Source organism: Amblyomma maculatum, chromosome 2 (assembly GCF_055883805.1).
Source record: "Amblyomma maculatum isolate TAMU_Amacu chromosome 2, ASM5588380v1, whole genome shotgun sequence".
In the NCBI taxonomy this organism is placed as follows: Eukaryota; Metazoa; Arthropoda; class Arachnida; order Ixodida; family Ixodidae; genus Amblyomma; species Amblyomma maculatum.
Window position 1 is genome coordinate 220,853,411 of NC_139345.1, and position 14,563 is coordinate 220,867,973.

General features: G+C 46.0%; 1 protein-coding gene across 1 annotated transcript in view; it reads left to right on the forward strand.

Annotated features, from left to right (window-relative positions):
• Positions 1-14,563, forward strand: part of LOC146201327 (venom peptide isomerase heavy chain-like) — a 510,925-nt gene that overhangs the window by 261,425 nt on the left and 234,937 nt on the right. Inside the window, exon 4 of the mRNA XM_084592522.1 lies at positions 10,799-10,931. Within this exon, the coding sequence (XP_084448648.1) occupies positions 10,799-10,931 (133 nt within the window). The remainder of the gene's footprint in view (positions 1-10,798; positions 10,932-14,563) is intronic.

Genomic DNA, 14,563 nt, shown 5'->3' on the forward strand with positions numbered 1-14,563 from the left:
CCAAATTCAGGTGTCGAGTCATCCACAAGAACCGAAAGTAGTGAAGGATTCAAAGCAATCTCTACCGTACCACAGTCTAAAGTTGCACCACACTCTTGCAGAAAATCAGTCCCAAGAATCCCATCATGCGTAGACCGAGGCAGTACTGCAAATTTTCCTCTAAACTTGAGGCCGCCAATAACAACATCCGAAGCACACACACCAAGAGGAACTAAAGGTTCACCACCGACACCACGGAATAACACTGCACAGTCACCACTGAACATTACTTTTCTACCTAAACTGTTCTTAAAACTCAAACTCATAACAGATACTGTAGCACCAGTGTCCACAAGAGCCATTGTTTTTCACACCATCAACAAACATTTCCAATTTGTTCTTTAACATAAACACGGGCAGAGGTATGGACGTCATCGACTCGCCGGCGGCTTCATCTCCATCGGCCGCGCCCCCTAGTTTCCCTGAGGCGGAGGGGTAGAAAGACGTCGAGGGGAAGGTGCCCTGCGCGGGCGCTGGGGTGGCGGCGTCACACTACGATCAGATGCAGGAGATGAATTCCGCAAATATATCGAATGGTGTGAGTCTCCAGTAGGCATAGTCGGGGATCGCTGTTGTTCGGTGTGCAGCCGTCCGTGAATGTTCGCGTGGGGTCGGTAATCTTGGACAGTTGGAAAACGACGGCGGCAGTATCTAGCGATATGCCCCGCAATGCCACACCTGTAGCACACAGGTTGAGGGCGCCAGCGATCAGCATAAGAGTCCTCACTAACAAAGTCGCGACGTTGGTTGTAGCGAGGCTCTCGCTGCTGACGAACCACATTTTCAGAGTAGGCGGGTCTCTTTTCCATCGGCTGGTGGTCATAACGTTGAGTACAGCTGCGCTGATCGACCATATGTGAAGTGCCGCTAGGTTGAACCCACGCAGTGGACAGGGCGGCAACATTTGCCTGCGGTGCACAACTCTTCCGCACATATTCTTCACTACAGATGGCGTCCCTAGATCTCGACAATTCCTCGCGTACAATCTCTCGTATCATATCAGCCATGGAAACTGAAGGACAGGCTTCAACACTGGCTAATGAGGTGACATTGGCCAGTCTTCCGAATTTAGATTTAATTCGTCGCAGCTTGAGAGCCTCAAATGTTCTACAATGCTTTATAACATCAGCGGTCGTGCTCAGCTTCTCTTTGCTAATAAGAAAATTATAACCGTCTTCCGCTATTCCTTTCAGGAGGCGACCGACATTGTCTTCTTCAAGCATAGTGGGGTTGACGAGTTTGCATAGCTTTAAGATGGCTTCGATATATGCAGTACAAGTTTCTCCGGGTACTTGCGCCCGGTGAAACAAAGTTTGTTCAGCGCGCTTCTTCTTTGCAGGTTCATCCCCAAATTTTTTTTTTGATTTCACTTGTAAAGATAGCCCATGTACTTAATGAATCCTCGTGATTACCGAACCTGTCAAAGGCAGTGGCGTCAAGGAAGAACACCACATTAGCCAGCTTAGTAGCGGCGGTCCAGTGATTGTATTTACTCACTCTTTCGTAGTGCTTCAGCCACTCATCAACGTCCTCCTCAGGTTTTCCGGAAAAAGTACGCGGCTCTCGATAATGGGGCCAGTTGTTCGCCGTGGATGGTCCTGGCTGCTCGGTACTGCCGTCTTCAACCATGTCTGATGGCATTGGTGGTAGGCCAGCAAGTCTACGGCTTCTTCGGTAGATGAAACACTCCGTGGTCGCTACCCAAGCACCTCTCACCAAGATGTTACGTGCTTTGTTCGCACGGGGGGTTTATTTACAGGGATCCGTACAAACAGGACTGCGGCGAAGCGTACAAACGTTCCTCTGCCCTTGCACTTCTTCCTTCTTCACTGATCCACCCGACCGCTCTTCTTCATCTTCCGTCGACGTTCTACGAAGGCGCGTGACAATATTAACTGAAGTTGATTTCTCTGACCCACTGTGTACGCTTCCTATCTCTTCACGGTGCGCCTACCATTTCCGTCCATAGCATTCTGCGTTGTCTTCAACTTAAGTAGAACCGGGTTATCGTGTCAAAGCTGGCAATGACGCGTGAGGGCTTTGACATTCTTGGCTGCCCGCCTTTTGGCTGCTCGCCTTGGCTGCCCGGCATTTGGTGACGACGGCAATACAATACCAGAGATAGAGAAAGGCTAGATACTGCGCTGTTACGAATAGTGTTTGAGAAGCTCAATCTTGTACTGCGGAGCAGAGGAGAAATGCAGGTATTCTGCATATTACCCGGAGAGCCAGATGAACAGCAGAGAGTGATGCCATCGGCGTAACAGATATGATAGAACAGACATTTGAGCGAGTTGGTACAACTGCGAAAATTTTACCAGCGCTACGACTGGTGACAAAGCAGAGAAGGAAATACAAGCGCTACTAAAAATTGAAGTTTGTACTTTCCTTCTGTCGTGTTTTAGGCAAGACAACTGTGGCAGCATAGCTCAGACAGGAACGGCTTTATTCCGTCATAACGGAAACGAAAGAAATGCGCGCGGTGGCTGGCGCAGCGCTCTTCAATAAGCCTTCTTATCACAGTGGCAAGGGTGAGCGGAGAGAGCGTGGCTAAGGCGAGGTAGTTCCGCAGCTTTGATAACACTTCGCGATACCACACCTTCTTTCCTTTATCCCCTTTCAAGCGCTGGCAAAGTTTTCGAACAGATGTTGTGAACGTCTAGAATTTGATCTAGTTGGGAGGCAAGAGTGGCCATAGGCAGGCTTAACAGGGTTGTGGGCATAACTGCACCTTGAGGTGTTTGATTTGATGGTGACAGGACATATGGGTGCCTACTCGAAAGCCAGCTACTGCATTAGAGCAGAAGGAACTGAGATAAGTGTACATGCCGGACCCACAAACAAGAGAGGAAAATTGTGAGATGTGATCGTAGCAAACCTCACCGAAGGCCTTCCGTAGATCTGCCGTTACCAGACCATGTGGTTGGACATGAAAAGGTGACAGAAAGGTGTTGTGGAGAAAGAACGTTTCCTGATGGTAGACGTGGCGTCGAATGCCAATGAAAGAACGAGAGAAAAGCTCTCCCGTCTCGAGAAAATGAGATGCGACTCAATGCCACCCCTAAGTGCTCTTAGCAGCGCATAAGATCAGAGATATAGTGCAGAGTTTAGAGAGGGAGGTAGGTTTACCTGACTTGCGAATCCTGATAATACTGAAGGAGGCTCATGAGCTAATGAGGCGGCCTCTATCCCAGGTTTCACTAAATATGTGAGGGGAAAGTTCTTTTGCCTGGTCCATGATACTGCAAAGTGTGGTGTACATAATGGCGTCATCAGTGGGTGTAAAACTGGTACGATTAGCAGCCAAGGCCGCTTCACGCTCCCATAGAGTGCAACGACGGTCTAGATTTGTGTTAGGTTCGCGCATGCAGGACGTATGGGAAGGAATAGGAAAGGTTGGCAGATTGATAGGAGCAAGTTAGTCGAAGACGTCAGATGCAGTCTCTTAATTGTGTAATGGATTCATCTAGAGTGGAAGCCAAGGTGTGTCCCGTGTCTGAAAAGATTTCACGAGAGAGCATGTAGACTGGCAGTGCAACACAGAATCGAGACTGTCACAAAGTGAACTCCAACGAGGATGCTCGAATGAGGCGTAGTGGGCGGGTAGTTCGCAGGCAGAGCAAACAATCTGGGAGGAATGTTGGCTTTATGGCTTTGAAGCGTAAAACGTTTGAAGACATTTACGGCCACTGGGTCCTGCATCGAGCGCTGAGAGGGTACCCTCCTGAGTGAAAGCTTTGTAAAGGTGCTGCATGTCCAGGCGTCGTAAGATTAAAAAGAATATGAAGGTAGTGCTGTCCAGAAGGCTTGCCAGTCAGTGTCGGTGACCGCTCGGAATCGAGAATCAAGGAAGAGAGGCTGAGAAAATGATCACTGCGAAGAGTGTCGGCAGTGACCTTCCAGTGACATGAAAGCCTTTGTAATATACAGTTAGTACGAAAACATGGCATATCAAATGTATTAGGAATTCTTGCATTTATGTAGTATAAGGTTCGACGGAACATCATCTGGTCAAGCTGAACTTTGGGTAACTGACCAAGTAAAAATAATTAAGATGACGTTTCTGGTCCCATACGAGGCTCTTGTTCCCAACTGCACTTTCTCAGAAAAAAGGGAAAGCTTATTTAGGTTTTAGTATTCTTCGTAATCGTTTTTGTATATACGATGAAGCTGGCTCTGCGCGCTCTGCGTAGGCCGTCGTATCGTTGTTTAGGGATTCCAAACGTAATCTTGCCGACGTTTTTCTTTCTGTTCTCAAGGGTGCCGCCTCAAGGCACCGTATCTCGTGGCCTGTCGCCAGCGCGTTCTCTGCAATTTCAGTTCTCTTTGTGCGCTTGTTCGGCACATCGATGTGGTGCTCCTTTGTGCGTCGGGGGTAACGTCCTTTTTCTTCAGTGTAAATGGCGAGGCACTCGCTGCATGGTATCCAATAAACAATGCCAGAGGACGTAGCACGTTGTAGTGGGTCCTTCACATTAACAACTTCGGATCGCAGCTTACTTGTTGGCCCGTGGTCAATATTCACTTCGTACTTCTGGAGATTTGAGAAAGGGTCTCGCTGACTTGAGACACGCAGGGGATCGCAGCGCATTTCGTGTTTTTTTTTTCTGATAGCTCTCGTATCGAAAGTTGACGTTTTGCGTCATTTTCTTCACTAAATGTCTGGGGTAACCATGTCGCTAAAGATCCTTTTGTATAAACTTGATTTCATTGCTTAGGCTGGCCCGGTCGGAACAGATGTTTTTTGCACGGTTGATTAGTGAACGCCTGTGAGCAGTAGGGTGGCCGATTCGAAATACAGGTGTCTTCGCGTATGCGTGGCTTTTCAGGATGCTACCAGGAACAGTAGCGTCCCATTCCTGGACTTACTCGTCAAACGCGACGCGCATCGTGTGTCCTTCAGCGTCTTCCGAAAAGCAACGCATACGGGAAGATAACTGTATTTGGAATCGGCTCAGCCTACAGCTCACAAGCGTTTGTATTGCTGGTTAACTGTGCAAAAGCATGTCTTCCGACCCGGCCGGCCTTGGCAATGAAATGAAGGTGACATAGAAGGATCTTGAGCGAAACGGTTATCGCAGAAATTTTTTCAGAAGAGTCACAAAAAAGTCAACCTTACGCGAGGGATACGACCACTATCAGTCAAAACGATGAAATGCGCTGCGAGTCCCTACGTGTCCTCAGATCAGATAGGCTCTTTCTCGAATCTTCGCGAAGCACAGAGGGCATATTGCCCACGTGCCAAGAATTCAGCATCGAGCTGAAGGCGTTAATGTGAAGGACCTGCTACAACGTGTTAAGTTACCTGGGGTTGTTTGTTGTATACCATCCAGCGACTATCCCTGCGCCTATATTGGTGAAACCGAAAATTACTCTTAACCCTTAAACACCGTGGCGTTGTGCAAAACTAGCGCAGCAATAAATGCAACGTGCTGTTCCACCGGGCACAATAAAGGCTGTGTTGTCGTCTCAAACAGGTTGTTGTCTCAACGACCGGCTACGCCAGCACAAAAATAATGTTAGTAATTCTTCCGAAAGTGACCTAGCCGTTCACTGCAGTAAGTGTTGTAACTGTGCTCCATTTTTAAATCAGTGCCATATCATCAAGCGTAGTCGGGACCAACTTAGCCGAGAAATTATAGAAGCCCAGTATATAGCATCACTGGGAAGTACCCGTGTTAGCGCACCTTCGATTTCATTGTTAAAAAAAAAAGAACTTGCTTTACTTAATGTATTGATGCAATCTTGCTTATGTCTTCCTTGCTTCCGTCAGTCTGGGCAGCTACACTTTGTTATCGCGTACGCTCAGACTTTTTTCATGTCCTTGAAGCGATGTAGACTTTATATAGCACTTGAGGTTTCACGAAATAAAAAGTTGGAAGTAGCGCTTATCCCTGCCTGGTTCTCTCAGTCCATGTTGTATTAGCGCTTTCGAAAAATGTCAGATCAGTACGTCAAACAATGACTTACGAGAACAATAAGATAAAAACGATCACGCAAACGATGAGAAGCAAATCAGAAGAGGAAGGGCAAGCTTTCGCCGTTTGCCTCATAAGACACATCTAAGAGACGCTCTTATTGGCACAGAGAAACAGTAGGTTTGTAAACCGCTTTTTGCAGAAAAAGCAATATAGCTTAGGGCACTCCATTAGAGGGAAGCGAGAAAAGTTTTCATGCAAAACAAACGTTGGGTATGAGAGTCCGGAAACGCACTAATGTTCCACTAAATAACATATCGGCATGTCTTTGGTCGGCAGCATTATTTCTTTAGGTTTTCCTTACCGCTTAGCATCAGAAATATTTGCAGTATATTTCAGAAATATTAAGTGAACGTTGAAATGATGTCTGTTTTGTCTCTGATGTCTGATTGTGCGTTCTGCACATCGTCTCAGTTTGACGGGGCTGGAATGGAAGTTTATTTTTCCCTGTGTAGTCCATAAGTAGGGAGAAAGAATGGGCAGAGTATGCTTTGTAAATAGAAAATACGATTGTCGATGCGAGCAACATACAGGATTCAAAGGGAAGGCCGGGGTGAAAAAAGTAGTTGGCGGATGACGTTAAGAAGACAATGTATGAAAACAGAGAAGCGCGCTGATAATTACGCTTTATTCATAAAGGTAGGTATGTTCAAAAAAGTCCATGCGCATGCTATGTTTGAAGCCCTTCTGCAACTGAATGCCGAGGCGGTGTCACCTCTTTATGCTCCTAGTCTTCTTTATTACTTTTAACTCTTCACTTTAAAGCATAACTGAGGCTATGCTTTCGTACTTCTCTACTTTAACTGCCCATATCTGAAAAGCTGCTATTATTTCTTCCTTTCTTTTGGAAAGCCTATTATGGTTGGTCCTTCAAAGTGTGGTATTGCACGCAATGGGCAACTAGTTATGAGTAGCAACTAGGCATGGCGACAACCTTGTGCTCAATCCCCGAAAAAATAGTGCACTTCTGCGATTATATGCGTAATGTCCTGAAGGATACAAGTAACACATGCGAAATTACGCATCAAGAATGTGAAAACGAAGTTATAAGATTCTTTTGGCGCTCGAAATCGATTATATTGGTCAAAACGCAGACGTGTGTGAACACTGGGCTAAAGGAACACTGTAATGATGTAAGTAAAATTACAAAACCTGAAAACCTTGCACCTCATTGCGCGAAACACAAATGTACGCCGGTCTTTGAAACAGCCAACACCATAGAAAGAGAGGAAGGAAAGGGAAATAATAAATGTTTTTCAGATATAGAAAGCTCGAGAAGGCAAGTGTGAAATCACAACCTCAGCTATGCTTTCAAGTGAATAAATAACATTAAAATTAAGTGATCTCTTATATGTGTCTTAAGACGAGAATGGGTAAAGTCTAACCTTCTCTCCTATTTGGCCAACCTCTCTGCCTTTTCCTTTCAATAAATCCATCTATCTATTCTCTCCTATCATTTGCTTCCTATCGTTTGCCTCTTACCGGCGTTCGTTGCAGTGCTACATATAAATATAACTGGTTTACAGGAGAGGAAAGGCGCAGTATATGTCACACTTTCTCCGGCAAGTGGGAGTTTGGACGGAACACCATTGCTCATGTTGCGTGGGGATCCCTGGCGCGTTAAGTGCGGCATTGCAGATGGCTGGAACGCTAGACAAGAGCTAATCTTGTGGCATCTCGCAGGATATGGCACACATCACGCACAGATTCTGCGCACAGGATTTGGTTCCTAGAAAGGCTTTCGTCTTAATAAAGAAGAGCAAGAGCGTAAAAATGCGACACTGCCTTTGCAATGAGTATGCAATAATTCTTCGGACAGAGCACGAGCATGGACAGTTTTATATGTGCCTCCTTTTAGGAATATCCCGTTGTTGTCCTGTGCACGTTGGACGTCCTGTTTTTGTGTTTCTCCTTATGTAGTGCGCAATTTCCGCAAAATGTACGATGGTTTCTTTGAAGGCTAGCATAGTAACTAGAGAAATATGGGAGAAGCTGATGATGATGAGGAAGCAAGTACATTGAAGTAAAATGAAATATATTATTGTTCTTAGCCACATGACTAAGACTAATATAACAAATCTAACTCAATATCAGCCTTGCAAAATTTATTCTCGGATAAAAAGCGATAGCACGTGTATCATTTGCAAGGCCAACCAGATGATTACATTTAGCAAAAACTTCAAAGTTAACGTCGGCTCCAAAAAAAAAGCCGTTAAATGTTTGCTGGTAATCATGCATTCCGACGACAACATGCGCCGCCTCACTAAAAGTGTTAAAATTTGCAAAGAGCAGGAAATGCAGAAAAATATCGCCATGGTAATTTATGCAATGTTAAACGCCCTTATATCCTAAATGGTTTGGGGATCTCCGTAATATGATACCTGGGCAACCAGAAAGATAAAGCAAAAATTTGTAATTAAAGAAATGATATCAAAACTGATAAATTAAAAGTTACGCGGCAGGCACAAATAAAATGTAGACGCAGAGAGTCAAAAACCAAAGAAGTAATTTGAAGCAAGAACAACGGATAGCTTTTGCACTTGAAATGCACTGTGACTCCCGTAACTTACGGAATTTCCATCATTGAAAATAGAATGATTTAGCCAGTCTCATAGTGTCTGGTATAAACGATGTAATAACATTATTTGTGCAGCTGTGTGTGCGCTTAAACGCTAACACGCGGTCCTAAAGTACGAAACAGCAGTAGAGCTTCTACACTGCGAATCATTTTATTGAAATTTATGAAACAAAATGGCTGAGAATTTGCTCCAGAGAACCGAGAGAGGTCTTTTGTAGTGCGATTTCATGAAATGGGCCACACCATTTCGGATAGCTTCAATGTGACAGATTACATAGCCTTACAAAGACCGCAGTAGCACATCAAAGCTTAAAGCGAATGAAAGTTTGATTGGATAGTTTACGAGTGGGATTGAGTGGAAAGCAAAGATACCTTAATTCTGGTCAAATCAAGCTACTTTGTAACACTAAACCGCATAGTTAGCACATGTGAGGGAAAGGTTCCTAATTATTCTCTACTCAGATATGCGCATTGAACTAGCACCATGTTACGCGGCGCGTCACCGACGATAACTTGCTACGGGTTTCGGTCGCCTGTGTACCAGCGAACAATTTCATCTGTTGGCCAGAGTGTATACACGATAATTGAGAAAAGACTACCTAAGGAATAACAATTGGTTTGGCGTTTCGCCACAGTACCTGCGGTTCTCATTGAGTGTATGTCCCTTTTTCTTCTCAGACTAACTTGGTATTCTGCAGGGAAGCCGTAGCGCTTTCGCACTACTCTCCTACGATTGTTGTTCTTCGCTGCCCTTATTTTGGTGCATCAGTTCAAATGCTTCAGTGTGCAGCCGGCTGCAATCATTTTGATATGAGGAAGCAAATAACCCCTTAATTTCTTAAACTCACTCATATAATGAAAGGGGAGATGTAAATGGTTAGTTATTTTTCACTACGTTTCTGCAAGGTATATGCGGTTTCTATGCAGACAGCTTTTATTCGCTAACCACAACGCTACCCCATCAGTTCGTGTGAAAAGCTTAAGTATGTTTTCGCTTTCTTACACTACTAAACACCCGAATGATATTGTTATGGATGAGGAAGGAGAAAGAAGCGAGCAGGAGTGCTCGCGCTAGGCCCATGCCTTGGAACAAACGCCATCTCACTGTCATCGAACATCATCTTTCCGTTCTCTTTCGCCTATGTTCACTGGCTTACCTCCACGTAACATTTGGTTGGAGGTGCCGGGTACTTTATCATCACCTCCTCATCCTGGTCCGAAGCTTCGGCACCCTGCGTCTTCTTGCATCGCCGGCGAAAGGTTAGGATGCATCACATGGCTGATCCTCCACCTGTCAGACCTTGCCGTTCCTCCGCCCCGTCCCCAGCCCTGACCACAAGATACGACGGAGGAGACTGACCCGAGACGCCATCCACGCGACCACAAGACACAGCAACACAGCCGAAGACCATGTGACCCTATTGACCCGAATTGCCAGCCTGAGACCCCACCGACCCAAGACGCCGCCACACATTAACACATGACCCTTGGCCATGTCATGCGGTGCGTGCCTGTGCCTCGGCCATCGGATATTGGAGACCAGTGGTCCTAAAGCCTCCGGGGCGACCATTTATATGGCCCCGGGTTATGTTACGGACGAGGAAAGAGGAAGAAGCGGGTAGTGGCGCGGGTAGGAGCGCTTGCGCTAGCCCGTCAACATTTCATTAAAACGCCATCTCACTGTCATCGAACACCACCTCTCCGTTCTTTTTTCTCCTGTGTTCACCGGTTTGCAGCCCCATAACAGCATTATTAAATTTCAATGGACACTTAAGGTGGTTTTGGTTTTCCTGAAGGTAACGGCTGCAGAACACTGTCGTTTGCACATGATAACATTCTAAGGCATCCTCGCGCTGCATGTATCTTGTCACAGCTTCATCTATCACGTTAGTTTCATGTTCAGCCGTGACTGTGTTAATATATGGCACGCTTCAATGATCTAATTTCTCGTTTCCAAGCATAAATAAAAAGGAAAGCTTGCATGTGCTTCCTAGGAGGGTTCTTTGATGGAAAAGATCCAAAGCATTTTCTGCGTTATCCTTTACACATCTGTGCAAAAGATCTTCGCTTTTACAAACTTATCAAAAAAAGTTAGGGTCATGATGAAATACGATTGCTATAGTAGGGTTGGCAATAACAGAAGTGCGAATGGCATGATGGGCTGTGATCTTTTAACTGACAACATTGTTTTCTCTGTTCATAGACAGAGAGTTCCTTTGCGAGCTATTGTATTCTACAACGACACCAGAAGACGTCGCGGGCCCCGCGCCTTATCTGAAGAGCTTATACCTTATCCTCTATTTCGACAAAAAGCCAACGACATAGGCCTGATAAAGGTGAGATGGTCATTATCACCCTGCCTTTTCACATTACATAATGGTTCCCTTCACATACAGGGTAAGCCTCATAGTTCAGTGCATTTTTCCGCTGTTGACGGAATACCTTGATCAAGTACTGCATATGTTTCGTTAAACTGTGCTTAATTTGAACAGCTCTCTCTGTTCGTCCGGAAAATGTGGCTTTTTGTTGGTGGTGTGAGAGAAAAGCGACAGACATGTCATTTGAAGGTGGTAGAGGCCTCGCTTAGCGCAATGGTCTTTGGTATGTAGGACCCCATGAAGATATTACCAACTCGATCCAGCCTCAGGGACCTCAAATATCCGCAACGTTTTGTTCTCTGGGTAGGTAGGCTACCTTGCAAAAACGAGTGGTACGGCTTTGTTAAAGGAGGCCTTTTACTCAAACTACCCCCATAATTTTGTGCTTCTGTTTTATCACACATACTGAATACCATATAGTCATAAGGTTGAGTAAAAGGCCTCTTGAACGCTCAGTTTTGCAGGTTACCCTGCAAAACCATTTTCTGAGGAAGTTTCTAAAAAAGCTATACAGCTTTCTCAGAAACTTGGTAGTAAGAAAAATTACAGAAAAAATTGAAGGAAAATGCCCGGACAAGGACGAATTTTTCTTTAACTACCAAGTTTCTGAGAAAGCGATATAGTTTTCCTTTGTAGCCGTATGACTGCGCTTGGGTGGATGCCAAAGAGTAATTACTCCCTTATTACAAATCTACTCCACCTTGGGGGGCTTTCCCTAAATGTTCGATCAACACCTTTCCCAATTTCAGTTATAGATTAGTTCGATCTCGCCCTACCATCTGTCTGCTGACTGTCCTGGTTAGCTCAGTTGATAGAGAGACTGCCCCAGAAAGACGGTGGTCCCGGGTTCCGTCCCCGGACCAGGACGAATTTTTATTTAACTACGATATTTCTGAGAAAGCTGTATAACTTTACTATGTAGCCATATGGCTGCGCTTGGGTGGATGCCAATAAGTAATTACTCCCTTATTTCAAATCTACTCCACCTTGGTGGTTCCCCCTAAGTGTATGCCGCGAACTGTTTAAATCTTTATTTGTTCTTGTTCGACAGCCGCTGGCATGCGGCCTGATCATTGTGATTCTAGCGCGCTTATTGATTCTGCATTCCGTGTTTGTTCATGCTCGTTGTCGCGCGATGACGCGCTTTGTCGCGAAAGGTGTGTCGGGACGTATCTCGAAGGTTCCAGCCGCTCACGTGTGTTTCTACAATGTTTCAGGTCACGCTAGTACCGTTTGCGGCTTTATCTAGATCTTTCCTCGCCGCCTTTAAATTGACTGCTGACAAGCGTAACGGGTATTCCTAGTTCGACGATCGACGAGCAAGTTTGTTGCTATCGCCGCCTCCGAGTTGCTTAGTTATTTTGCGGGCGCAAGTCAGTCCAATAAAGACAGAAGAAAAGAAAATGGGACAGAAAATGAAAGCGGGAAACTAAGGGTGATTGAGGCGCACAATTCATTCAGTACAAGTAAAGGCACCAGTTTTTTAGAAAAAGCTAGAAGTACTTATGGGTGTCGTGAGCGTTCCATTCTTGCAAGGAAGGTCACACGAATGTTCGTGATATAACTTGTATTGCCAGCGGGATGCTCACTTCGGTTCACCGTGGCGTGTTTGTACCTGCTTATTGCTTGTACAGCGTCTTTTTATTGCTGATTATTTTGCATGTGCACCCTAGCGCGACTTCTTAACGTAGAAAGACGGGCTGGTTGGTCTTGATAAGTAAAGTGCATATATTATATATTATATATTATATTATTGCATATATAAAGCGCAAAAAACAGACAGGACAAAAAGAGGAGACAGACAAGGGCCGAACTATTTATTAGCACGTATATTTATTGCACGGAGTGTCATCAAAAAACAAATGTCGTCGCCAGGCCTCAGCTACAATAACAGTGTGCGAGGAAGGTTCCCAAGATCCCGTATGGGAAACTAAAGGTAGCAACCTTTGTAAGTGAGGTTGCTATACGGCGAACTAACGAAGATCCTCCGCCGGCGACGATGAGTAATGACGACGCCGCTATGACGCCTGCATTACTTATGAAGACACACTCGACACGCCCAGACTTTAAAGTGACACCGCCGCTATGCACGATCTCAACATCCATGACAACGCGACTAGACTCCAAGCTAACACCGCCACCCAGCGAAGTGACAACGGTGTGCCCCGGCCGCGACCTCAGCACAAGGCGAAGTAGAGATCGAAAATCGAAGCCAACATGCACTACGAGGACGCGAATGAGTGACTTCGAAGTTGCTGTCGACAGTCGGACATTTACCGCCTTAGTGGACACCGGAGCTGCCTATTCTGTCATCAGTAGAGCGCTCGCTGCCCAGCTCAAAAAGGTGATGACCACTTGGGATGGCCCACTAATTTGTACTGCTGGCGGTAGCCTTATAACGCCGTCAGGGTGATGCACAGCAAGGCTTACGCTAAATGGACGTACCTACCCTACCAGCTTCGTCGTCCTACAGCAGTGTTCCCGCGACGTGATTGAGGGCATGGACTTCCTAAATGATCATAGAGTGATCATCAACCTCCGATCCAAGCTGATGAAGCTATCTGCGGACAAAGCCATACCTACTACGACGACTTCGACGCAATGGGTTTTTCTGAACGCCCTCGACGGAGACTTCCCCGTCATCGCCTGCGTGGGCAACGCAGATATGGAAACCGCCGAAGGCGTCCTCGAAGAAAACACTCAGTTGCTCTTGGAGAGTAGGCTGGGAATTGCAACAGTCGCCCATTTCCGTCATGGACAAGCTCAAGTGCTGATGACGAACTTCACCGAACAATACCGCCACCTAAACAAGGGCATGACGATCGCTTTCGAAGACGAGCTAGCGGACACCCTCCAGAGCTAATCTGAAGACAGTGCACCCAACCGAGCCCAGCAGCCTTCGTTCTGCATTAACGCAGCTCTACCCCAAGACAAGACCGGATTCGCATTCTGCTTGAAAGACACATCGAATGTTTTTCTTCAGCGTTGAAGGTCCGCTAGCAAAGCACCGCGTCACAACGGAAGAACGCTTTCGACCACTACATCAAAGCCCCTACCTTGTATCGCCCCGAGAACGCCAGGCCATACGCGATCAAGTTGAGGAAATGATCGAAGAGCCCCTGGGCGGCACCAGTTTTGGGGAAGAAGAAAGATGGGACACTTTGTTTCTGCGTAGATTACCGCCGCCTAAACACAATAACGAAGAAGTGTACCCTCTCTCTCGCATCAATGAATCACAGGACTGGCTCTGCAATGCAAGGTAAATCTCATCGACATACCTGAAGAGCGGCTATTGGCAAATTGAGGTCGACGAGAGAGATCGCGAGAAGATCACATTCATAACACCGGACGATCTATTTGAGTTCAAGGTGATGCCATTTGGCCTTTGCTCCGCACCAGCCACGTTTCAACGAGTAATGTATACAGTTCTCGGTTGCTTAAAGTGGCAAATTTGTTTGTTATACTTGGACGACGTCGTTGTCTTCTCGTCAAACTTTGAAGACCACTTAAAACGGCTGCAGGCAGTCCTGAATGCCATCAAGTCATCGGGACAACGTTAAAACCAGAGACGTGCCACGTCGCCTCGGGGA